This window comes from Xenopus tropicalis, chromosome 10, assembly GCF_000004195.4.
Source record: "Xenopus tropicalis strain Nigerian chromosome 10, UCB_Xtro_10.0, whole genome shotgun sequence".
Lineage (NCBI taxonomy): Eukaryota > Metazoa > Chordata > Amphibia > Anura > Pipidae > Xenopus > Xenopus tropicalis.
In genome coordinates, this window is record NC_030686.2 from 9987123 (window position 1) to 10012899 (window position 25777).

General features: G+C 46.8%; 1 protein-coding gene across 1 annotated transcript; it reads right to left on the reverse strand.

Moving 5' to 3' along the window:
• On the reverse strand, positions 1-24568 carry ppp1r1b (protein phosphatase 1 regulatory inhibitor subunit 1B). Its single transcript, NM_001102872.1, is given in 7 exon segments — positions 1-252; positions 4050-4145; positions 4222-4401; positions 5989-6061; positions 7510-7532; positions 9110-9170; positions 24305-24568. Coding segments are annotated over 7 exon segments (558 nt in total). The 5' UTR covers positions 24386-24568; the 3' UTR covers positions 1-208.
• Positions 24569-25777: the final 1209 nt, after the last annotated feature.

Genomic DNA, 25777 nt, shown 5'->3' on the forward strand with positions numbered 1-25777 from the left:
TACAATGTAATAAGATTTATTGATCTGTAAGCAGGATCTAGGACATAAATATACAATATTCTCTCTTCTCATTTGGCAGAATGGGGGAACCGAGTGGGAGTCTGGGAAGCTGCCAGGGAAGAAGAAGAGGTCACACTAATCTTTGGGAGACAGCGGTTTGGTTCCAGTCCAGGAGAAGGTACATATAGCAGGTATATAGCCACGGGCATCATGGCTCTGCCACACAGGCAACTTGCTCCTCACATACTGGGTCTGCAAGAGAGAGATACACACATCACTCTTCTTTCCTGAAATTCTTCTTTAACATGTCATAGAAATGTCTGTTATTGCACCTATATTGTGTGCCCTGTGGATATTATTTGCCACATTTTGCCCCATAGTAGTTCTTATTCTTCTGGGTTATTCCCTTCTTACATGCCTACTCACCCTTCCTTCCCTCCATTCTCTTCTGCCCCATTTTCCCTCTCCATTCCACTTTTTATGACTCTCTTTTCTTTTCTGATCTCCCACTCTCTTTTTAGTCCCACTTAGTTCTCTGATGAGGGCCACAGGCCAGTAGAGGAAGGCACTTCCCACAGTCCCCGCTCGTGACCCCCTTTTCTGCTCATCACCCCCTGCCCACTTCTCCCCAAACCTGTGCCCCGTCGCTCTGCACAGAGAGGAGCTGCACTGTGTATTGGCACAAATGGGAGATTCAAATACCGTGGCTCCGTTCTCCTGTCGATGCCATTCAGTAGGCAGCAGAGTGACATGTCCCTAACACTTGGCTGCCCTAGGCCTGGGCCTTTGTGGCTTTCCCAGAAATCCAGGCTTGCCCCTGATGATGCACCCTTTTCTCAATACTTAACTTATTCCTGGCAGGGTTGGACTTTGCCTGCAAAACACCAGAAAAAATCAGGTGGGCCCTAGCCTTCATGTGCAGCGGCCCCTCCGACTGAAGCCCGCTACCCTGCCCGGGCCACCCCAGCTCCCCTGCCTGGGCCACTCCCTCTCCCCTGCCCAAGCCTGCTCCCCAGTAAGTAAAAAGCCATGGAGGGGGGTGGGGAGAAACATCAGTAGAAGGGCCCTGAGGTTGCAGCCCCAGTGGGCCCCTATGCTCCAGTCCAACCCTGAATCCTGGTCCCCACTTCACTGTGTTACTTGCTATCAAGTACGTTAAAACAGTGCAGTGTGATTATTCTGTAAAAGCAGCTCGAGCCTGAACAGCCTAGTCCAGTGGTTCTCAACCTTCCTAATGCCGCGACCCTTTAATACAGTTCCTCGTGTTGTGGTGACCCCCAACCATAAAATTATTCCTAAGACCATCAGAAATATGTGTTTTCCGATGGTCTTATGCGACCCCTGTGAATGGGGTCCCGTCCCACAGGTTGAGAACCGCTGTCCTAGTCAATAGGTTCTCAAAATCTAGGCATGGTCTTCTTATTGGCTCCCAAGACAATGGATAGTTGGCCGAGTGAATATTTACGGCCAATATCAGTTGTCATGAACCTACCCGGGCCACTTTCAAATGATTCCCATCCAAATGAATGGAGGGGTAAATTTGACGATTTTGACAGGACAACAAAATGGACAGAACAACCCTGTGTGCCATAGCCTTTTGGGGTGCGATATAGGGGAGAATGATTTATTTACTGAAACTACAGAATAGTGACTGACAATTTATTCACATATCTGTAATTTTGCAGACAGAGGGTGCTGTGACTACAGGAGAACAGCTGACATGGAGGAAAATGGATCACAAGTTCTTCAAGTCTCAGAAAGCCTGTTTAGCCAAGCGCACTCCATAGGCCTCCAGTTGGACAGCCCTGTCCTATAAGGCATTATGTCAAACCAACTTGGATGGCTGCACTGGGTCATAAATGGATTAGTCAATATCAAGGTCAAGTTTCCTCATGACCTGCACAAGGATAGACCACAAGCTATACTAGCATAGGTATTCCCCTCTACTATATATATATATGTGTGTGTGTATAGGGGCCCCTTAACAAACCCAAGCCAAGGTCACTCAGTGTTAGGCTTTGAATAAATGATAAAAACAAGCCATGCATGTCACATGCAAAGGCAACACCATAATACATATTTCTGTCTAAATACTGAATTTGAATTGAAAGATGTCTTTGTCTAACAACATTAACACATGAAAGATCCAAAACAGCAACAACAAATGGTTTGAGGGCACAGATAAAAGTCCTGCCCTAAATATAGAAAGAATACTGCAGGGTAAAATGATAAAAGTGGCTTGAGAGGCCTCATTCTACTCACCCAGGGTCAGGATTCCTGTATTCAATCAAACTGAGATCTGTAACTAGATCTTGCACCACTTTCTCTATATTCTCATCTATCAATGTTTTCTTTTATCCAGATCATAATATATCTATCTTTAAAATCCCCTAAAATGAATCTTAACAGCCCCTAAAATACCAAACCTTTCTCCCTACATGAAGATTTATTTTGTTTCTTTATTACAAGCAGTTAAACTGCAGCTCTCTTACTGACTTCCTTGTCTACCATGAAACTCTGCCCCTTTTGCTTTCTGAGCCCTCCTTCTCCCCCTGACTATGAAGACCTCAAAGAGGTACCTACTGGTCATGTCCACTAACTCTGCACCTCTTTAAGGTAATCATAGTCAGGGAGAGAAGGAGAGTTTAGACAGCAAAAGGGGCAGGAAGTTCATAAAAGAGCTGCAGTTCAGCTGCATGAAATAGAGAAAAAAAAGGTTTACTTATTGATTAAGTCATTTGCGGTACCATGAAATGGATAGGTCCATGTAATAATGCTCTGATGTCCCAACACACGTAAGCCTGCTATACATACCCAGATTTGGTTGGGAAGTTTTGCAGCTTTCGACCATACTGCCTAATTGTGGGTGTGTATGGCAATATGAGCAATTCAGGGGTCAGTCTCAAAACCATGCTGTGATCCTGACAGCTAGGAGATGATCTGTCCTGTATGAATATCTGTTAAAAGCACCATGTTGACAGGTGTATGGTACATCAACAGATGAGCAAATAAACAGGAGCTGCAGTTTCCATTTTTTGGACTGTTGGCCTGAACAAACAGGACAATAGAAAGTGACCATACATTTGTATGCTACTAGAACAGTAGCATACATAGAAGATCGGACTGGTCCACTGGAGAGTCCTTGAAGTCAGGTTCTCTGGTGGGACCCTAGTACCCTTGAGGTCAGGTTCTATGGTGGCCCCCAAGTCCCCTTTAGGTCAGGTTCTCTGGTGGGCCCCAGTTTCCCTTTAGGTCAGGTTCTCTGGTGGGCCCCAGTTTCCCTTTAGGTCAGGTTCTCTGGTAGGCCCCAGGTTCCTGTAAGGCCAGGTTCTCTGGTGGGCCCCAGGTTCAATTAAGGTCAGGTCCTCTGGTGGGCCCTAGTTTCCCTTTAGGTCAGGTTCTCTGGTGGGCCCCAAGGTTTCATTAAGGTAAGGTTCTCTGGTGGGCCCCAGGTTCCCTTGAGGTCAGGTTCTCTGGTAGGCCCCAGGTTCCATAAAGGCCAGGTTCTCTGGTGGGCCCCAGGTTCAATTAAGGTCAGGTTCTCTGGTGGGCCCAGGTTCCCTTGAGGTCAGGTTCTCTGGTAGGCCCCAGGTTCCATTAAGGTCAGGTTCTCTGGTGGCCCCCAGTTTCCCTTTAGGTCAGGTTCTCTGGTGGGCCCGGTTCCCTTGAGGTCAGGTTCTCTGGTAGGCCCCAGGTTCCATTAAGGTCAGGTTCTCTGGTGGGCCCGGTTCCCTTGAGGTCAGGTTCTCTGGTAGGCCCCAGGTTCCATTAAGGTCAGGTTTTCTGGTGGGCCTGGTTCCCTTGAGGTCAGGTTCTCTGGTAGGCCCCAGGTTCCATTAAGGTCAGGTTCTCTGGTGGGCACTAGGTGTTCCAGTCCTATCAGCCACCTTTAGTGCATTCATGATGGCTGCATGGATTGGTGAGAAAACCCTGAAAAGTGCTTCAAGTCCCATGGGAGAAAAGCCCTATATAAATAACCCTCTTTACATGGCATACATGTAGCCACTAATGGCAATTCCTATTTTACCCAATAGAAAAGACTGTTGTACCTGTCTGTGACTCTTCCTCTGCATCTTCTGGCCTCTCCTCTAGTAACGTTTGATGCATTAGGTTTTCTAGACCACAAGTGACATGGACTTCATCAGCTGAAAAGAAACATTAAGTCTGGAGTAAAGTGCATTGCTTGTGCCTATACCTGCTTGTCTATATGTGTATTTATACCTGCATCACTCTGCAAACTGCACTCTGCTTCTTCACTCCCACAAACCTCAGTCTCGGGAGACTCATGAGTGGATTGGCCTATCCCATCTCCAGAGTCTCCTTCGTGGTCACCATCTTCATCATCGCTGTCACTAAGAGAGCCAAGGGACTGCAAATGTGACTGCACAATACGCTGGACAGCTGAAAGGCATTGGGACAAGCATTGACTTGTATAATAAACAGGGTTTTAATGGTGCACACATTTCTATAGTGCAGACTTGGCAGGTAAGTTGATTAACGCATTTCTTGATTAGGATGAGCTTGTTCACCTTACCTGGAAGGTGCAAAAAACTTGGCGGGGCAGGGCTGCTATCAGAAATCACGGGGCCCCTCACAACAAAATTTTCTGGGCCCCCCCTCCTCCTCCCACAGCCCCAATGGCCCCTCCCCCAGTGACCCCTCCCATCAATACAAAGGACACACAGACATTGGTAGCCAGGGCCCCCTAAAACATTGGTAGCCAGGGCCCCCTAAAACATTGGCAGCCAGGGCCACCTAAAACATTGGCAGCCAGGGCCCCCTAAAACATTGGTAGCCAGGGCCCCCTAAAACATTGGCAGCCAGGGCCCCCTAAAACATTGGCAGCCAGGGCCCCCTAAAACATTGGCAGCCAGGACCCCCTAAAACATTGGCAGCCAGGGCCCCCTAAAACATTGGCAGCCAGGGCCCCCTAAAACATTGGTAGCCAGGGCCCCACCTAAAACATTGGCAGCCAGGGCCCCCTAAAATATTGGCAGCCAGGGCCCCCTAAAACATTGGTAGCCAGGGCCCCACCTAAAACATTGGCAGCCAGGGCCCCCTAAAACATTGGTAGCCAGGGCCCCACCTAAAACATTGGTAGCCAGGGCCCCCTAAAACATTGGTAGCCAGGGCCCCCTAAAACATTGGTAGCCAGGGCCCCCTAAAACATTGGCAGCCAGGGCCCCCTAAAACATTGGTAGCCAGGGCCCCCTAAAACATTGGTAGCCAGGACCCCCTAAAACATTGGCAGCCAGGGCCCCCTAAAACATTGGCAGCCAGGGCCCCCTAAAACATTGGTAGCCAGGGCCCCACCTAAAACATTGGCAGCCAGGGCCCCCTAAAACATTGGTAGCCAGGGCCCCACCTAAAACATTGGTAGCCAGGGCCCCCTAAAACATTGGTAGCCAGGGCCCCACCTAAAACATTGGTAGCCAGGGCCTCCTAAAACATTGGTAGCCAGGGCCTCCTAAAACATTGGTAGCCAGGGGTTACATTTTGCATTGGTGCCAGGGCAGGGGCCCCCTAAAACATTGCTAGCCAGCCCAGGGCCCCCTAAAACATTGGTGGTCCTCCCCCAGTGTCCTCATACTGTGACTTATTTAAGGTCCCTATACACGGTAAGATCCGCTCGCTTGGCGAGATCGCCAAGTGAGCGGATCTTCCCCCGATATCCCCACCTATGGGTGGGCGATTTCGGGGAGCTTGAAGTTAAAAAAAAATAATAATTCCATCGTTTGGCCCTGGGGATATCGGCAGCTACAATCTGCCTGTGCATGGGGACCTTTAGTACCCTTCTCCAGTTTAAAGGGTTGAATATTCACTATACTAGGTATGGATGCCAATAAACCCCCCTTAAAGGTACCAATAGCTTTGCTGGGATCTACACTGAATAAATGTTGTACCCCTAAACCCAGGGCTTTGTTGGAATCCATACATAACAACACAAACACAATATGGAGAGAGCTCTCAGAGTACAAAGCGACTTACCTTTAAGTGATGGGGGAATGTAAGTGCACGGATTTGCTCTCATGTTTTTTAGTTGCTGAGCATCGCCAGGCTTCTGAAACCCAGACAAAATATAAAAGAGATTATCATCCAGATTAATAAAAGCTTAAAAGGAATATATAGGTAACACGTCGCTTGTGCTTTCTAAGATTCAATGATACTTCAGCTTTATGGAAAGGGCTTATAACTGGATTATGTGGCCCAACAGTATTCAGTTGATAGAAATTTGGAAAGGGAAAGTATTACAGGTATCCCACCTTATCCGGAAACCCATTATCCAGAAAGTTCCGAATTACGAAAAGGCCATCTCCCATAGACTCCATTTTAATTAAAGAATTCACATTTTTAAAACTGATTTCCTTTTTCTCTGTAATAATAAAACAGTACCTGTACTTGATCCCAACTAAGATATAATTACCCCTTATTGGGGCAGAACAGCCCTATTGGGTTTATTTAATGGTTAAATGATTCCCTTTTCTCTGTAATAATAAAACAGTACCTGTACTTGATCCCAACTAAGATATAATTACCCCTTATTGGGGGCAGAACAGCCCTATTGGGTTTATTTAATGGTTAAATGATTCCCTTTTCTCTGTAATAATAAAACAGTACCTGTACTTGATCCCAACTAAGATATAATTACCCCTTATTGGGGCAGAACAGTCCTATTGGGTTTATTTCATGGTTAAATGATTCCCTTTTCTCTGTAATAATAAAACAGTACCTGTACTTGATCCCAACTAAGATATAATTACCCCTTATTGGGGGCAGAACAGCCCTATTGGGTTTATTTAATGGTTAAATGATTCCCTTTTCTCTGTAATAATAAAACAGTACCTGTACTTGATCCCAACTAAGATATAATTACCCCTTATTGGGGGCAGAACAGCCCTATTGGGTTTATTTCATGGTTAAATGATTCCCTTTTCTCTCTGAGCTTTCTGGATAACGGGATTTCAGATAAGGGATCCCACACCTGTACACGTGTACTGAGGAACATGCCTAGTGCCGTTTGTACAAGTGGCAGATTAGGCTATACTGTGGTGCAGTGCTGCACTGGAATGATATCAGTCACTTTCTATTAGGACAGAGGCCTAATGAACACAATGGCCCTTATGCTCATACAGAGTATAGCTACCCAGCAGCCCTCCTCCTCCTCCCCGGAGGTGGCCTTGATGTGCCTGTGAGGTCATACTCAGTATGACTCTAGTGCAGAACGTTCCCTGCCTTATATAAACCCTTTTGTTCAGTCCCCAGAGTTTCAACACTCCCTCCCCCCATCACAAATTCCATTACATATTTTCACCCCATGTGGTGGGGGGGAGCAGTCTGAAAAGCAGGAGGGGGGCTACCTGTTTAGTTGCTTATTCAGCCAAAAACAGCTAAACTAACACTTAACCCATTCATAGCCTGAGCGTGAAGGCGAAAAAATAATAAAAAAGAAAAAGTAGCTTAGCGGGGAGGTGGGGATATAACCCATAGGGACAGCTTTGTGATACTAACCTGTTGCGCCGTCGGATCTTCATCTGCCAGAATAAACGAGAGGGGGGCCCAGAGGCAGGAATGTTCCGCAGAGGAGACCAGGGACAGTGAACAGTAATTGAGACAGAGACAGAAGGGAAAGGGATGGGGGGTACAAAATAAAACAAATTATTAATATTTCATCTCAATTAACCATTTAGATGTCCTCTCTGTCCTTTAGCAATGACTCACTATTGACTTGGCTATCATAGTGGCTAGCTGCTCTGCAATTTTGATAATATATAGTATATAACGTACCCCCTGTTGTAAAAATATAAGGATATTATAAGTCACCGAGGAGTTCCATGATCATATAAAGGCACAAGGCCAAGTGCTTTTATACAGGTCATGGAACAGCAAGGTGACTTCTAATATCTTCATATTTTACAACATGGGGGATTATATAATTATTTATTATAATACACAGGTTCCAGTGAGTCATGTGACAGAAATGACATCACTAAGCACCAATTATAACTGATGTCATCACTAAGCACCGTTAATGAGGACATTATGTATGAGATATTCCTGGCTCTTGTGTCTTATATAAAGATATATGTCTGTAGGCAAATATAAGAGATCAACAATGTCTGGCAAAGCTGAGAATAATACAGGTATGGGACCCGTTATCCAGAATGCTTGGGACCTGGGGTCTACTAAAAAAATTATGTAAACAGTAATTAAACCCAATAGGATTGTTTTGGCTCCAATAAGGATTAATTATATCTTAGTTGGGATCAAGTACAGGTACTGTTTTATTATTACAGAGAAAAGGGAATCATTTAACCATGAAATAAACCCAATAGGGCTGTTCTGCCCCCAATAAGGGGTAATTATATCTTAGTTGGGATCAAGTACAGGTACTGTTTTATTATTACAGAGAAAAGGGAATCATTTAACCATGAAATAAACCCAATAGGGCTGTTCTGCCCCCAATAAGGGGTAATTATATCTTAGTTGGGATCAAGTACAGGTACTGTTTTATTATTACAGAGAAAAGGGAATCATTTAACCATGAAATAAACCCAATAGGGCTGTTCTGCCCCAATAAGGGGTAATTATATCTTAGTTGGGATCAAGTACAGGTACTGTTTTATTATTACAGAGAAAAGGGAATCATTTAACCATGAAATAAACCCAATAGGGCTGTTCTGCCCCCAATAAGGGGTAATTATATCTTAGTTGGGATCAAGTACAGGTACTGTTTTATTATTACAGAGAAAAGGGAATCATTTAACCATGAAATAAACCCAATAGGGCTGTTCTGCCCCAATAAGGGGTAATTATATCTTAGTTGGGATCAAGTACAGGTACTGTTTTATTATTACAGAGAAAAGGGAAACATGTTGAAAATGTAGAATAATTTGCTTATAAATAATGGAGTCTATGGGAGATGACCTTTCTGTAATTCAGAAAGTTCTGGATAATGGGTTTCCGGATAAGGGGGTCCAATACCTGTAGATCAGCAGCTGCAGCTTGGAGATCATTGCCTTACATAAGTTACTTTCTTACAAAATGGGGGTCTCAGCACCCTTACATAACCCAACAACCCCCTATCTCCCACCCAACACATGTGACGTACCTGGTGACTGGGGTTCAGACACGCGGAATAAGGTGGCTGGGGTGGGCCTACGCCTCCGAATCTGTAGGGGGGAGATAAATGAAAGATTTAATGTACTGAATAAAGCTATAGGGACCGGCTAAGCTAACAATCTAATTTGCAAGTATACATCGCCAGCAGATTGCATTCTTCATCTAATTTTCCTTTAAACATTTCTGTTGTTTTTCATATATTAGAAGCCATATGTTAAGCATTAAACTCCATTTAAATGGAGACGTAGGGTCCTTTTATGTCACAACTCAGAGCTTGTGCTCCTTGTTATGTCTGTTCTGTGCTAATTGGAAGGAAACATCAACTGCCGTTATGTAACTCAGACACAATTAAATCTTGCAACACTAAGGTACAATCGCACATTGTAGCAGTTATACACAACTGCAACAATAATATAATGACAATTAGGATTGTCCTTTGGAACAGTTATACACAAGGGCAGCAATGACAAAGCTGCACATTATAAACCAGAGGTGGGCAAACTACGGCCCGCGGGCTATGTACGGGCCGTTAGTCTTTTTAATCCGTCCCGCCGACTCCGCAAGTCTCATCACACAAGACTTGGCGTCTGGGGACAGACGAGCGGAAACGGCATAACGTTGGCCCGGCCCGTCTGTAAGTCAATGTGGCCCCTGAGCCAAAATCTTTGCCCACAGAGCTTGGTGGACCAAAGTGTAGAAGGTTTATCCAATATGTTTGGGTTTGGCCAAACCCTGAATCCTCCATAAAAGATTCGGCAAAATACCAAATCGAGGGGTTAAATCGAGAGGGTAAAATAGAAGCACGCACATTTTTTTAAGGATTCAGATTCGGCCATTCATTTGGATTCGGCCAAATCCGAGTCCTGCTGAAAAAGGCTGAATCTTGGCTGAATACCGATCCGAATCCTCGATCCCTAATTATGGGTCTTAGTTGGAAATACTAAGCAACTTGAAACCCAAAAACTATTTCCGTGTGCTGATAATTAGCAAGTCATTTAGATGCATGCTGCAGACAGAACTGATTTATGTGCAGCCATGCAGTATGCATCTAAATGCAACCCTACCACCGAGAGAGGAATGAGAGCCAGCAGATTAGAAAAACACACATAATGGCACAAAGCCCAGCTATACAAACATTGTAACACAACCACATCCCTGACACACTCACATAGCTCTGTCATTCCAACACCCCTTGGCACATAATGCAGGGTACACACAACACTATGCAGGCCCAGGGTCGGAATGGGCCGCCAGGACACCGGGAAAAATCCCTTGCCGGCACTCCCCCTGCCCAACTGCTCCTCCTCTGACGCGTTAAATTTACGCCTTCGGGGGAGGACATCGTGTGGGGGCCCTGTGAGGGGGGGGTTAGGGGACACGGCTGGCAGGGACCCTGGGGCGGGAGCCCCGGTGGGCCCTTCACCCCCCAGTCTGACCCTGTGCAGGCCTGAGACAGATAGGGGCTCTTCGAGACCCCTCAGAAAAGCATTTTTTCCGTCATTGTGAGACCACAAGGGGCAGCAGTCCTGTGTAAAGACATATTTAGAGCTTGTGTGTCATAGTGCAAGACTCAGAGTACAGATGCACACAAACACAGCACCATGGGATCAATGGCCATTAGTGTGGATAGTAAGGCAGGATAGTGTCATTAAGGGCTGTTGTTAAACTATAAATACCAACCCTGCACCCATATTCATAACAGCTGAAACTGGAGATCCACCAAATGCCCACCATGTGGTATTTGCCACTGGGCAATGTATTCCCCCTCCAGCCCCTGTGCCCTTCCCCTGTGTTATCCAGCAATGTTTGCTCCCATCACAAGCTGACCTCGCGCCGGAGCTGACTCTACAGAAACGAGATTTAAACCCCCGCTACTGATAAGAACATGCAATGGCCTTCATTTATTCAGCCTCCCAGCCTGGCTACATTGGCACCAGTAACCCCTTCCATTGCTGGGCACAGTCTGGGCAAGTAGGCAGTTGTTACTGGCCTGTGTATAGCAAGCTTAAACTAAATAGAGCAAATTCAGTTTACACTCTATCAAAAAACCTGTGTTTGGGGGTCTCACCCAAAGCATAGGTCTGTTAAAGGGGCAGTGTACAGCGTTATACACCTGTTCTAAACACAAGCAATCCCCCTCCGCCCCCTTCTTCCCCTATAAACAGAGTCATTTTTTAAACAAACATGATCAACTCTATATAAACAAACTCTTTTGATAAGGAGCAACTCATTATCAAAGGGCTTATCTGGGGACTGGTGATATTCTAGCTCCTCCTGTAAACAGTGACTCGGCAGAACCAGGAAGTGAGCCAGGAATTGCTTCCGTGAACATGGCTTCATTATTCTTGTTCTACCCTAACAATATCAATAGCCATTATTATTTCCTAATGTAATTAGGCAGTTGGCAAAAAGTTCAGAAAAATCCCTATCGAGCTTGTGTCACATGGTGAGTATGTAAGACACTTTTTAGAAAACTAATGGGGCAATGGGCCGCTCCATTTGTGCCAGTGGAAGCAGCATCTTGCATTTAATCCTATTATAAGCACTAGTACATGTATGTTCTGTATGGCTTCTAACAGGAGCAATTCTCCCCCTAGTGCTGCACCTACTGGCCATAAACGAGTCCTTTTATCTTTTGTTTCCCTATAATGATATTTTAAACGGGTGAAGCTTGTGTATTGACTATGACCATTATTGTCTGACAAATGTGCCTCCAGCATCCCCCATGGCAGCCCCCACTCCGGCACAGGGGCTCCTTTATATAAATAGATGTAAATATTACAGTTACTGTAGCACAATTAGGGAAAAAAAGCTCTTTATCCAGCATTTGCTTTTTGCTTTCCAAAAATGTTGGATTCAGTGCATTCGTGCTTTATTCTATATAAATGTATATAAAGGCCGTTTATGTTTATAGCGTTACTGGTCCTTTAAGGTGAAATGGACCTCGTTCAAGTTTCCAAGTATTTAGACAACAGGAGCAGAGGCCTTTAGTCCAGCTCAGGGATTATCAGGGGTATTACCAGGTAGCAGCAGCACAACATATCCCTGGGATTGAGAAACACTGGAATAGCCTGCCAGACTGTTAACTCTATCCTTTCTGGACTGGGACACGACTAAAATAAACCTGCCAATGCCAAAACTTATATTGGTTTTTCCCACACGCTGTTTGTCTTTTCCAACAGAATGAACAAGTAGAGAACAATAAAGATTTAGGGAGGCTAAAGTTGGCCATACACGGGCCGATTGTAGCTGCTGATATTGGTCCCTTAGACAGATTCGGCATCTTATCGGCTCCTGTAGGGGCACTAAAGTCTGGCCTGCCCGACCGATATCTGGCCTGAAATTGGGCAGATATCGATTGGGCAGGTTAAAAAATGTAGCCGGATCGGGGACCGCATGGGCTCGTTGATGTGGTCCACGAACCAACTGCCCCATTACTGTCGTTATAATTCGATCGTTTAGCCCCAGGGCCAAAAGATCGAATTAGCCTAAATTTGCCCAATATTGCACACCCGTAGGTGGGGATATTGGGAGAAGATCCGCTCGCTTGGCAACCTCACCAAACGAGCAGATCTCAGTGTGTATGGCCACCTTTAGGGTGAAGACACACGGAGCTACTAGTAGCAGCTACTTGTCACGGCTACAAAAATAGACAATGCTGATCATTTACTGATAATTGTCTCTACATGTGTTTAGCAGAGGCAACTCTCAGTATTGTCTATGGCAGGGGATTTTCTGGCATTTAGTAGCCGTGACAAGTGGCTGCTACTAAGTAGCTCCGTGCCGTGTGTCTTCACCCTTAACCTTCCCATAGAGAGACCAACTGCAATATATTTATAAATAATTATATGTTCTCCATCTTGAGCAAAGCACTGACTGCAGAAGTTATTGCACAACAGGTAAGTGCACTAAGGGTAAAGATATATATTTACATAGCAACTGCAATTCAGCTTAATAAAGGTTATATACATGGGCAGCATTCAGTGGCAACTTGCCATAAGGGCGTCCCAGGTAGTCGTCAGGGGGCCCATAGTACCCAGGGGGCCGAGCAGCATGGAGTGGGGGAATTCTCAATCATAAAATACTCCTAAGTGGTGCTGTAAGCTTTGAAACACAGGGATGCATATAAAATACTCATATATAAGACATATATATATATATGTGTACTCCCTATAATAAAGTAGGGCCAACAAAAGTCACCTTATAGTTCCATTAGGCCATGAGTGTAGATCATAAAGACCATTAAAGTTGACCCTTGAATATTCTTAAATTTATAAATTGGGGTTTGCATTATTTCTTATCTGAAGCACCAATTATAAGCCTGGAAAACATCCGCTCTCACGTTTTTCAGGCTGACCTCTGATCCGCTCCGCTCTGTGTGCCCACACTTGGGCAGTAGCCATAGTCGTAGCCATAGGCACGCAGAGTAAGAGTAGGGAAGCGGATCTCACAGGCAGCAGAAAAACGTAGGGCCTTGCCCTAAGCACTACTTTGGGGACACAGGGACTGTCAGGCCTACAGTTGAGTGAGGTTAGGTAATAAAGAAAGGGAGGGGGTATATCTTCCCTTTAACCAATGAAAATGATGGACCTCCAGTTTTGGAAGGAAAGGGCCACAGCTTTATAACATATAACTAAATTGTTAGCAAGGTGCTATGTAGCTTATACAGCAGAACCTTTCCCATGCACCATCAGCACCTTGTGCTTTCAGACAGGTGGATAAACCCCCAAACTGCTGCCAAGAATGACACTTCCTACTAGTTGGAGCACTATTCTTCCATTTGTCACCAATTGCATATATTTTTAATGCAACAGCAAAATAATACACTTTATTTATTTTTTCTCATTAACTTACCTGAAGCTGGAAATACACATACAGGAAAACTCTACCTCCCCAACAATGTAGGGTATTTATAAAATGATATATTCCCTAAAACAGCTAATGTGTAAAACCCCCCTCATACTACTAAAAAACATCCTTTTTTAGTAGTATGTGCCATTGGGTAATCCTAAATAGGAAACTGCCATTTTAAGAAGTAAGGGCCGCCCCCTGGGATCATACGATTCACAGTGCCCACAAACAAGCCCAGGCACACATACATGCTAGGCCCCATCAGCCAATGAATGGGCAGAGTTCTGCCTTTTACTCCCACACTACTTCCTGTTACAGTTAGAGCTGCATTATTTCCTGTCAGCTGATCTCTGAGGGAGCACACAGCCCAGCACAAAATGGTGGCTCAAGGGAAAAGATGTAAAAGGGCAATATTTACTGATATACAGGTTTTGTACCCATTTCCCAGAATACTCAGGACTTGAGGTTTTATCAAATAAGGGATAATTTGGACCTCAATACCTTAAGTCAACTAAAAAGTAATTTAAACATGAAATAAACCCAATAGGGCTGTTCTGCCCCCAATAAGGGGTAATTATATGTTAGTTGGGATCAAGTACAGGTACTGTTTTATTATTACAGAGAAAAGGGAATCATTTAACCATGAAATAAACCCAATAGGGCTGTTCTGCCCCCAATAAGGGGTAATTATATCTTAGTTGGGATCAAGTACAGGTACTGTTTTATTATTACAGAGAAAAGGGAATCATTTTTAAAGATTATAATTATTTGCTTATAATGGAGTCTATGGAAGATGGCCTTCCTGTAATTCAGAACTTTCTGGATAATGGGTTTATGGATTAGGGATCCCATACTTGTTTAAAAAGATTATTTAATGGGCCACTAAATATGATAGGAACTGTTAGTTAAGTATTCATTCTGGGGGTATAGTTTTCCTTTTAAAGATCCTGTGGGAGCCTTCAGACGCGCCGCATTAACATCAGCGTTCAGCCTGGAGTTGGCAGCTTATTGGCCGGGGTGTGGGGCCTTTGCCTGCCTGATATGTGACAGTGTCTGACCTCTATGGCCAGCGTGACTGTCACGTCTCCTTACCCAGGAGTCCCATAAACTAAAGCCATAAGCCAGGCATCTCACGGTTAAACACCGAGCTACCCGCAGGGCGCCTACAGCCTCAGGAATCTGTTAATGAGATTACACATGCGAAAGGAAAACTAAACAGAGATTTTCTTGTCTTTCCTCAGCCCTCTTCTACTTAATGAACTCTCGTCTTGCCCTCTCTTCATCTCTCCTCTTACAGCTCCACCGCCTCCCCCTCATACAGGAGTCTGAGTAATGGAGCAACAGCTCTGGGATATTATTATAGAGAATAACAGGTTAATAGCAAAGTCAACCGCTGCCAATCACCATAATATAATAAACGGTAACTAGACTCACGTTCTCCTCACAGGGGGGGACATTGCAAACATAATCTTCCCTATATAATGGGTGCCTTCAACAGGGCATGTAACGCAGGCAGGGTGCCCAGGGTGCCATATGGAAGGGGCTCCAGACTGGGCATTATGCTTCTGCATAAACACATGTTTCAACCATAGAGTAGATCAGTGGAGCACAGACCTTTATGGACTTTGAACACCCCTTTCCAGATGTTGAGGAGCACCCACAGGGTGATACTTACTGTAAGCCCCAGAATGTTCTTGTTATTTCAGTGTGTGCTGCCATAATTCATAGATGTAAGTCTACTTAGAGTGTAAGCTCTATGGGGCAGGGACTTCCTTCATACTGTGTCTCTACCCAGAACCAGGCCAGTGCCTAAAGGTGCTCAAGGCATGCCCCCCAGTGTCAACCCCCCTACATGCACGGCACCATTAACCTCAGATTCTCCACCCCACCACTTTCCCTGCAGGCCTGGACGGTTACTCAAAATAGGCCCTGGCATTCCCAGTACCCAGAGGCACAAACAGCCCCCCAGCCCAATAAATAGTGACTGTCTGTGGCACCTTACAGCCCCCCTGGCATTCCCAGTACCCAGAGGCACAAACAGCCCCCCCAGCCCAATAAATAGTGACTGTCTTTGGCACCTTACAGCCCCCCTGGCATTCCCAGTACCCAGAGGCACAAACAGCCCCCCCAGCCCAATAAATAGTGACTGTCTGTGGCACCTTACAGCCCCCCTGGCATTCCCAGTACCCAGAGGCACAAACAGCCCCCCAGCCCAATAAATAGTGACTGTCTGTGGCACCTTACAGCCCCCCTGGCATTCCCAGTACACAGAGGCACAAACAGCCCCCCAGCCCAATAAATAGTGACTGTCTGTGGCACCTTACAGCCCCCCTGGCATTCCAGGTAACCCAGAGGCACAAACAGCCCCCCAGCCCAATAAATAGTGACTGTCTGTGGCACCTTACAGCCCCCCTGGCATTCCCAGTAACCAGAGGCACAAACAGCCCCCCCAGCCCAATAAATAGTGACTGTCTATGGCACCTTACAGCCCCCTGGCATTCCCAGTACCCAGGGGCCCAAACAGCCCCCCAGCCCAATAAATAGTGAGTGCCTATGGCACCTTACAGCCCCCCTGGCATTCCCAGTACCCAGAGGCCCAAACAGCCCCCCCAGCCCAATAAATAGTGACTGTCTGTGGCACCTTACAGCCCCCCTGGCATTCCCAGTACCCAGAGGCACAAACAGCCCCCCCCCCAGCCCAATAAATAGTGACTGCCTATGGCACCTTACAGCCCCCCCTGGCATTCCCAGTACCCAGAGGCACAAACAGCCCCCCCAGCCCAATAAATAGTGACTGTCTGTGGCACCTTACAGCCCCCCTGGCATTCCCAGTACCCAGAGGCACAAACAGCCCCCCCAGCCCAATAAATAGTGACTGTCTGTGGCACCTTACAGCCCCCCTGGCATTCCCAGTACCCAGAGGCCCAAACAGCCCCCCCCAGCCCAATAAATAGTGACTGTCTGTGGCACCTTACAGCCCCCCTGGCATTCCCAGTACCCAGAGGCACAAACAGCCCCCCCAGCCCAATAAATAGTGACTGTCTGTGGCACCTTACAGCCCCCCTGGCATTCCCAGTACCCAGAGGCACAAACAGCCCCCCCCCCAGCCCAATAAATAGTGACTGCCTGTGGCACCTTACAGCCCCCTGGCATTCCCAGTACCCAGAGGCACAAACAGCCCCCCCAGCCCAATAAATAGTGACTGCCTATGGCACCTTACAGCCCCCCTGGCATTCCCAGTACCCAGAGGCACAAACAGCCCCCCAGCCCAATAAATAGTGACTGTCTATGGCACCTTACAGCCCCCCTGGCATTCCCAGTACCCAGAGGCACAAACAGCCCCCCAGCCCAATAAATAGTGACTGCCTATGGCACCTTACAGCAGCCCCTCTGGCATTTTCCAAAACCCACAGATTGCCAGTCTGGGCCTGCTGCACTGGCAGGGTCTAGGCAATTACCACGAAAGTCTATGGACGGATAGTTCCGAGTGACTTGTTGCTAGTCCACCGAGCTGGAAATCATAACAGCAGCAAAATGCTTGCAATCGCTTGTGCCTATAGTGTGAAGGGGAAATTGTTTTTTAAAAATCAAGTGCTGGATTATTATCAGCCCAACAACAATGGGGTTCATTGACATCCGTGCAGCCTCCATTCTTCCTGTTCTGCATACCTTTATACAGTGGTGCCAATAAGGGTAGGGTGGCAGAGAACCCAAGTCATGGCACAATGCTATATTGTACCCTGTTTACTAATACAGGGCTTGTAAGTTAGAATGACTGGGGGGAATGACTGGTTAGGCACCCCTTAGGGTGAAGACACACGGAGCTACTTGTTGTGGCTACTAAAATAGACAATGCTGATCATTTACTGATAATTGTCTCTCCGTTTATTTTAGCAGAGGCAATTCTCAGTATTGTCTATGGCAGGGGATTTTCTGACATTTGGGGCTCTGACACACGGGGAGATTAGTCGCCCGCAACAAATCTCCCTGTTCGCCATCCCACTGGCGAAAATGTAAGTTGCCGCTGGGATGGCACACGCTGCGCAGGCGATTTGCCGAAATTGTCCTGTGCAGCGTGTACCATCCCACCGGCGACTTACATTTTCGCCAGTGGGATGGCGAACAGGGAGATTTGTTGCGGGCGACTAATCTCCCCATGTGCCAGAGCCCTTAGTAGTCGTGACAAGTAGCTGCTACTAAGTAGCTCCATGTGTCTTCACCCTTAGTCACCTCCTAACCTGAGCCCGTACTCTTATTCCTACTGGGCATTGCATGTAGTAGGGCATACACAGCACAGAAATTTTCAAAGCAGCTCTGAACTGTGCCAGCTCTTGCCTAGGGTGGCACAGGGGGTGCTGGGGACACTGAAAAAATAGAAAGTTAACCCCAGGCTGGTGTATTGATTTAAGAAGAAAAGGGACTAAATTCACTGGCGGGGGGGGGGACCTAATAACTTGAGATTCTGCCTTTTGTTCTCCTTAAATGGAGGTCACTACAACATATAATTGCCAAAGCATCAGAATGATCAGCCCAAGGCCTGTCAGCACCCAACCTATATCATTCATGGTTTGAATATGGCAACCAGGTCTGGACTGGGATTCAAAATAGGCCCTGGCATTTCCAGTACCCAGAGGCACAAACAGCCCCCCCAGCCCAATAAATAGTGACTGTCTGTGGCACCTTACAGCCCCCCTGGCATTCCCAGTACCCAGAGGCACAAACAGCCCCCAGCCCATTAAATAGTGACTGTCTGTGGCACCTTACAGCCCCCCTGGCATTCCCAGTACCCAGAGGCACAAACAGCCCCCCAGCCCAATAAATAGTGACTGTCTGTGGCACCTTACAGCCCCCCTGGCATTCCCAGTACCCAGAGGCACAAACAGCCCCCCCAGCCCAATAAATAGTGACTGCCTATGGCACCTTACAGCCCCCTCTGGCATTTCCAGTACCCAGAGGCACAAACAGCCCCCCCAGCCCAATAAATAGTGACTGCCTATGGCACCTTACAGCCCCCCTGGCATTCCCAGTACCCAGAGGCACAAACAGCCCCCCCAGCCCAATAAATAGTGACTGCCTATGGCACCTTACAGCCCCCTCTGGCATTCCCAGTACCCAGAGGCACAAACAGCCCCCCAGCCCAATAAATAGTGACTGTCTATGGCACCTTACAGCCCCCCTGGCATTCCCAGTACCCAGAGGCACAAACAGCCCCCCCAGCCCAATAAATAGTGACTGTCTGCGGCACCTTACAGCCCCCCTGGCATTCCCAGTACCCAGAGGCACAAACAGCCCCCCCCCAGCCCAATAAATAGTAACTGTCTGTGGCACCTTACAGCCCCCCTGGCATTCCAGGTAACCCAGAGGCACAAACAGCCCCCCAGTCCAATAAATAGTGACTGTCTGTGGCACCTTACAGCCCCCCTGGTATTCCCAGTACCCAGAGGCCCAAACAGCCCCCCAGCCCAATAAATAGTGACTGTGTGTGGCACCTTACAGCCCCCCTGGCATTCCCAGTACCCAGAGGCACAAACAGCCCCCCAGCCCAATAAATAGTGACTGTCTGTGGCACCTTACAGCCCCCCTGGCATTCCCAGTACCCAGAGGCACAAACAGCCCCCCCCCCCCCAGCCCAATAAATAGTGACTGTCTGTGGCACCTTACAGCCCCCCTGGCATTCCCAGTACCCAGAGGCCCAAACAGCCCCCCAGCCCAATAAATAGTGACTGTCTGTGGCACCTTACAGCCCCCCTGGCATTCCCAGTACCCAGAGGCACAAACAGCCCCCCCAGCCCAATAAATAGTGACTGTCTGTGGCACCTTACAGCCCCCCTGGCATTCCCAGTACCCAGAGGCACAAACAGCCCCCCCCCAGCCCAATAAATAGTGACTGTCTGTGGCACCTTACAGCCCCCCTGGCATTCCCAGTACCCAGAGGCACAAACAGCCCCCCAGCCCAATAAATAGTGACTGTCTGTGGCACCTTACAGCCCCCCTGGCATTCCCAGTACCCAGAGGCACAAACAGCCCCCCCCCAGCCCAATAAATAGTGACTGTCTGTGGCACCTTACAGCCCCCCTGGCATTCCCAGTACCCAGAGGCCCAAACAGCCCCCCCAGCCCAATAAATAGTGACTGTCTGTGGCACCTTACAGCCCCCCTGGCATTCCAGGTAACCCAGAGGCACAAACAGCCCCCCAGCCCAATAAATAGTGACTGTCTGTGGCACCTTACAGCCCCCCTGGCATTCCCAGTACCCAGAGGCACAAACAGCCCCCCCAGCCCAATAAATAGTGACTGTCTATGGCACCTTACAGCCCCCTGGCATTCCCAGTACCCAGGGGCCCAAACAGCCCCCCAGCCCAATAAATAGTGAGTGCCTATGGCACCTTACAGCCCCCCTGGCATTCCCAGTACCCAGAGGCCCAAACAGCCCCCCCAGCCCAATAAATAGTGACTGTCTGTGGCACCTTACAGCCCCCCTGGCATTCCCAGTACCCAGAGGCACAAACAGCCCCCCCCCAGCCCAATAAATAGTGACTGCCTATGGCACCTTACAGCCCCCCTGGCATTCCCAGTACCCAGAGGCACAAACAGCCCCCCCAGCCCAATAAATAGTGACTGTCTGTGGCACCTTACAGCCCCCTGGCATTCCCAGTACCCAGAGGCACAAACAGCCCCCCCAGCCCAATAAATAGTGAGTGCCTATGGCATCTTACAGCAGCCCCCCTGGCATTTGCCAGAACCCACAGATTGCCGTTCTCTGCATAATGGCAATTTTGGGTATTTGTATAATTAAATACATAAATTGCCATTTCAACAATACCAGCTAAATGTACATTTTTTACCGTTATTAATCTTCTTGGCATTTTTGCCCGCACAAATCGTTTTTTCGGACAGAACGTACTAAGCGCACATAACAAGCTGCAAGCAAGTTCATATTTATTCTTAGCACACAAACACGCTGATAAACATCACTGATTGTGAAAGTTACATTTATATTATTGCCAGGGCCAAATGCTGAGGAACAGATCTGCCAGTGTATTTGGGCGGATGGGGGCAGGCAAGGTTACCAGTAATGGCTATATTTCCCATCAAAATTGTCTTCTCTGCCAGCCCAAGTGCCCAAAATTGCCTCTGCCACCAGTTGCTACCTTCAGACAGAGGTAAGCCCGGGCAGGGTGGTGATGTCACGGGGGCATGAGGGGTGACATCAGGGGCAGCGTTATGACATAGCGATTGGCAATTGGCTGGTAGCCACTGTCAGTCTAAGAGAGTCCTGACCGGTTTCCCTAATTTGGAAAACTGGGCAGGGAGTCTTGACCCGGACAGCCCTCCCAAAAACCAGGGTCAAAACCGGACAGTTGGCAACAAGAGTTGGACTGGACGGTGAGCACCGCCAGGCCAGACTCAATTGATTAGCTGCAATGCTAAGTCTTTCTGGGCAGCCAGACCCTATTTGATCTGATTGATATCCAGCCGAGGGCATAGGCCACATCATGCCTTACCAAAGCCTTTACTTATTTGTCCAACCAAAAATGCAGATAATGCCAAATCTCACTGGAAGGCCTGTTCTTCTGGTGATGAATAGCCGAAATTCAAAGCCAAGGGGGCTTATTTAAAAACATAGCTGCTAAATTGCACAAGTACAAAGAAAAATGCATTCAGCAAATCTTGACCCAGTATGAACCAGTCTGTAACTGAGGCCCCCCTTTATTTACCATTAATTACAGTAAATCAGCCTTAGATTTCACTCCAGTTGGCCTTTGGGCTGAGACCCTCCTTCCTCTGTTTGGGAACCCCTGTTTTAAGATGATTTCACCTCAGTAGCAATTCTGTCTACATATGTATTGTCTTGGCAAAGCTCTTCTCTATAATATACAGGGCAAAATGTGGCAGAAACTCGAGCTAAACACAACATCAGAGGAACCTGGACACAGGGCTAAGGGGCACTTAGCATGGAAACTGGCCAATTTAAGAATGCTATGCCTATTGCAGGCTTTACTTGCCCTTTAGCTACAAACCAAAGCTTCCCTGCAGCGGTGAAACTAAAGAACCAGGGGCCTTTATACAGAATTCGGGCAGTGGACGCCACTTATTGTAGATCCTATATACCTTTTGCTCCATGTACCACCATGGTCCTGTTCCTGCCATTTGTATATATATATATTAAGCAATAACTGCTGGTCTCATAAAGACAGTGGCTGGTATTATCTAATGATATGTAAGCAAAGGTGGCCATACACTGTTAGATCCGCTTGTTTGACGAGGTTGCCAAGCAAGCGGATCTTCTCTCTGATATGCCCCTAGGGTCAAATGATCAAATTAAAATGGCGGGTATAGGCGCCGTTGGCTCGGGCACTGCATCAGTAATCCAATGCGGTCCCCAATCCGGTGGTAAATCAACCTGCCCAATCAAGATCTGCCAAATTTCAGCCCAGATGTTGGTCGGGGAGGCCCGTCGGTGGTGCCCATACACGGGCAGATAAGCTGTCAAATTAGTCTAAAGGACTGATATCGGCAGCTGGAGTTGGACCGTGTATGGGGACCTTTAAGGTGGCCGTACACAGGCTGATGGGATATGCTTTCCTGCTGAACGGACAGCCTGAGGGGCAATACATGGTATGGCCACCCTTATATTGTTCTGATCATTTGGGCAAATACCTATATACTTTCATTGGGATTGGGCAGATTTGAACATTAATCTGCCGGTCTATAGACTCTATAATGGCTTTAGGGGTTCCGACACCCCCCAAAGTGCCCACTTTTCATTGCTGTTAAAGTTCAGGATGCCATTATGCCCGTCAGTTCTGAGTCTGGTCCCTGCCGCTTCCACAGTAAATAAATCATTCCTTTCACTATCCCCCCGTTTCACATATACTGTATGCTTGTGCAAGTTTGCACGAATGTTCCCAGGGTCGGACTGGGGGGTGGAGGGCCCACCGGGGCTCCCGCCCCAGGGGCCCTGCAGGTGCCCCAGCCGCGTCCCCTAACCCCCCCAAGGGCCCCCGCCTGACGTCCTCCCCGAGCGCGTATAAATTGAACGCGTCGGGGAGGAACAGTCAGTAGCGGGGAGCGCCGGCAAAGGTCGGACTGGGCCGCTGGGGCCCACCGGGATTTTTCCCGGTGTCCCGGCGGCCCAGTCCGACCCTGAATGTTCCTCAGTTTTACACACTACAGGTATGTGACCTGTTATCCAGAATGCTTGGGACCTGGGGCTTTCCTTAGTTGGGATCAAGTACAGGTACTGTTTTATTATTACAGAGAAAAGGGAATCATTTAACCATGAAATAAACCCAATAGGGCTGTTCTGTCCCCAATAAGGGGTAATTATATCTTAGTTGGGATCAAGTACAGGTACTGTTTTATTATTACAGAGAAAAGGGAATCATTTAACCATTAAATAAACCCAATAGGGCTGTTCTGCCCCCAATAAGGGGTAATTATATCTTAGTTGGGATCAAGTACAGGTACTGTTTTATTATTACAGAGAAAAGGGAATCATTTAACCATGAAATAAACCCAATAGGGCTGTTCTGCCCCCAATAAGGGGTAATTATATCTTAGTTGGGATCAACTACAGGTACTGTTTTATTATTACAGAGAAAAGGGAATCATTTAACCATTAAATAAACCCAATAGGGCTGTTCTGCCCCCAATAAGGGGTAATTATATCTTAGTTGGGATCAAGTACAGATACTGTTTTATTATTACAGAGAAAAGGGAATCATTTAACCATGAAATAAACCCAATAGGACTGTTCTGCCCCCAATAAGGGGTAATTATATCTTAGTTGGGATCAAGTACAGGTACTGTTTTATTATTACAGAGAAAAGGGAATCATTTAACCATGAAATAAACCCAATAGGGCTGTTCTGTCCCCAATAAGGGGTAATTATATCTTAGTTGGGATCAAGTACAGGTACTGTTTTATTATTACAGAGAAAAGGGAATCATTTAACCATGAAATAAACCCAATAGGGCTGTTCTGCCCCCAATAAGGGGTAATTATATCTTAGTTGGGATCAAGTACAGGTACTGTTTAATTATTACAGAGAAAAAGAAAATACATTTTAAAAATGAGAATTATTTGCTTATAATGGAGTCTATGGGAGATGGCCTTTCCGTAATTTAGAACTTTCTGGATAATGGGTTTCTGGATAAGGGATCCCATACCTGTACCACCTTGCTAGAACTAGTGCTGCCACCTGGATGGCATTTTACTGGGCTGCCCATTAAACAGCACACTTGGCACCAATGATATTAATAGGAAAGTTAGATAACAGAGAGGGGGAGCTACTGCTTGGCAAGCAGCATGGCAACACCATAGGACTCACCATCTCTACTGCCCGGGGGTCAAGCTGTGCAGCGGGCGCAGACACAGAAAACTGGATCTTCTTCCTTCCTTTGGGTTCCATTCTTGGGGGGGGTTGCTTGTCACAGGCCAGGGCACATCCCTTGTAGGAGCTCTCTCCTTCTCCTTCCTACCCCCAGCTTCTGCTCTCCGGTGTGTCTTTTGTCTCTGCTTATGTCTAATCTCCCTCCAGCGCTGCTTGTTGCTTCTCTCTGTCCTGTTCTGCCTGTTTAGCCCCTTGTCTGACACTTCTGCGCTCCCCTCTGGGCACTGTCCCTTCCCACTTTCCTTCTCTCCCTCGTTCCTCTGTCCTCCCCTGTTACTCTACCTCGCTCTAGCCTCTCCTTTCATACCTTGTCCTCACCCTCTTCTCCTCCCCTCTCCCTCTCTGTAAAGACTGCTTATATGTCAGCCTCCCTCCCTCTATTAACTCACTGCAGAGGAAGGTCCTTCTTAACCTGCTGGGGGGGGGGGGGGGTAACTGGCAGTGGATATGGCTCACCCCTCCTCCTACATCATTTATTTTCTTTCCTATGTTTCTTACCATTTTAGAATGTTTCTGTGCTTGCCAGTATCACCGCACTGAGTTATTTAGTTCAATAAATCAGTATACCCAGCCCCATTTATAAAGTTATAAAGTTATACATACACACATTATACCTAAAGGGGTGGTTGAGCTTTAAGTTAACTTTTAGTATGTTATAGAATGCCCTATTCCTAGCAACTTTGCAATTGGTCTTCATGATTTATGTTTGAATTATTTTGAATTATTTGCCTTTACAGCTTTCAAATGGGGGTCACCGACCTCGGCAGCCGAAAGACTATTGCTCTGTGAGGCTACAGTTATTATTATTATTATTACAAACATTTATTTATAAAGCGCCAACATATCCCGCAGCGCTGTACAATAAGTGGGTTACATACATTGGACATACAGAATAACATATAAAGCAATCAATAACAGATACAAGAGGTGAAGAGAGCCCTGCCCAAAAGAGCTTACACTCTACAAGGAGAAAGGGTTGAGACACAAGGTGTTATTAATTATTATTATTATTATTATTATTAACATTTATTTATAAAGTGCCAACATATTCCTCAGCGCCAAACTGGAGAGCTGCTGAACAATGATTGAAATCATTAAAAAACTACAAATAATAAAAAATGAAGACCAATTGCAAATTGTCTCAGAATATTACTCTGTACATCATACTAAAAGTATTCTAGGAGACCTGATTAATTATCCGGGGCTGATTTAGAAAAGAATGGTCCTGTCAAATGGGAATTTGGCTCCTATATTAAAAAATAAATCAGGATTACCCAAACTGCAGCCTTCCAGATATTGTTGGACTACAACTCCCAGCATTTTCACAAGAACCTTTGCTAGTCGGTGGGATGTTGGGAGTTGCAGGGTCTGGAAGTACATGCTGAATATACATTTCCCTGTGTGTGTGTG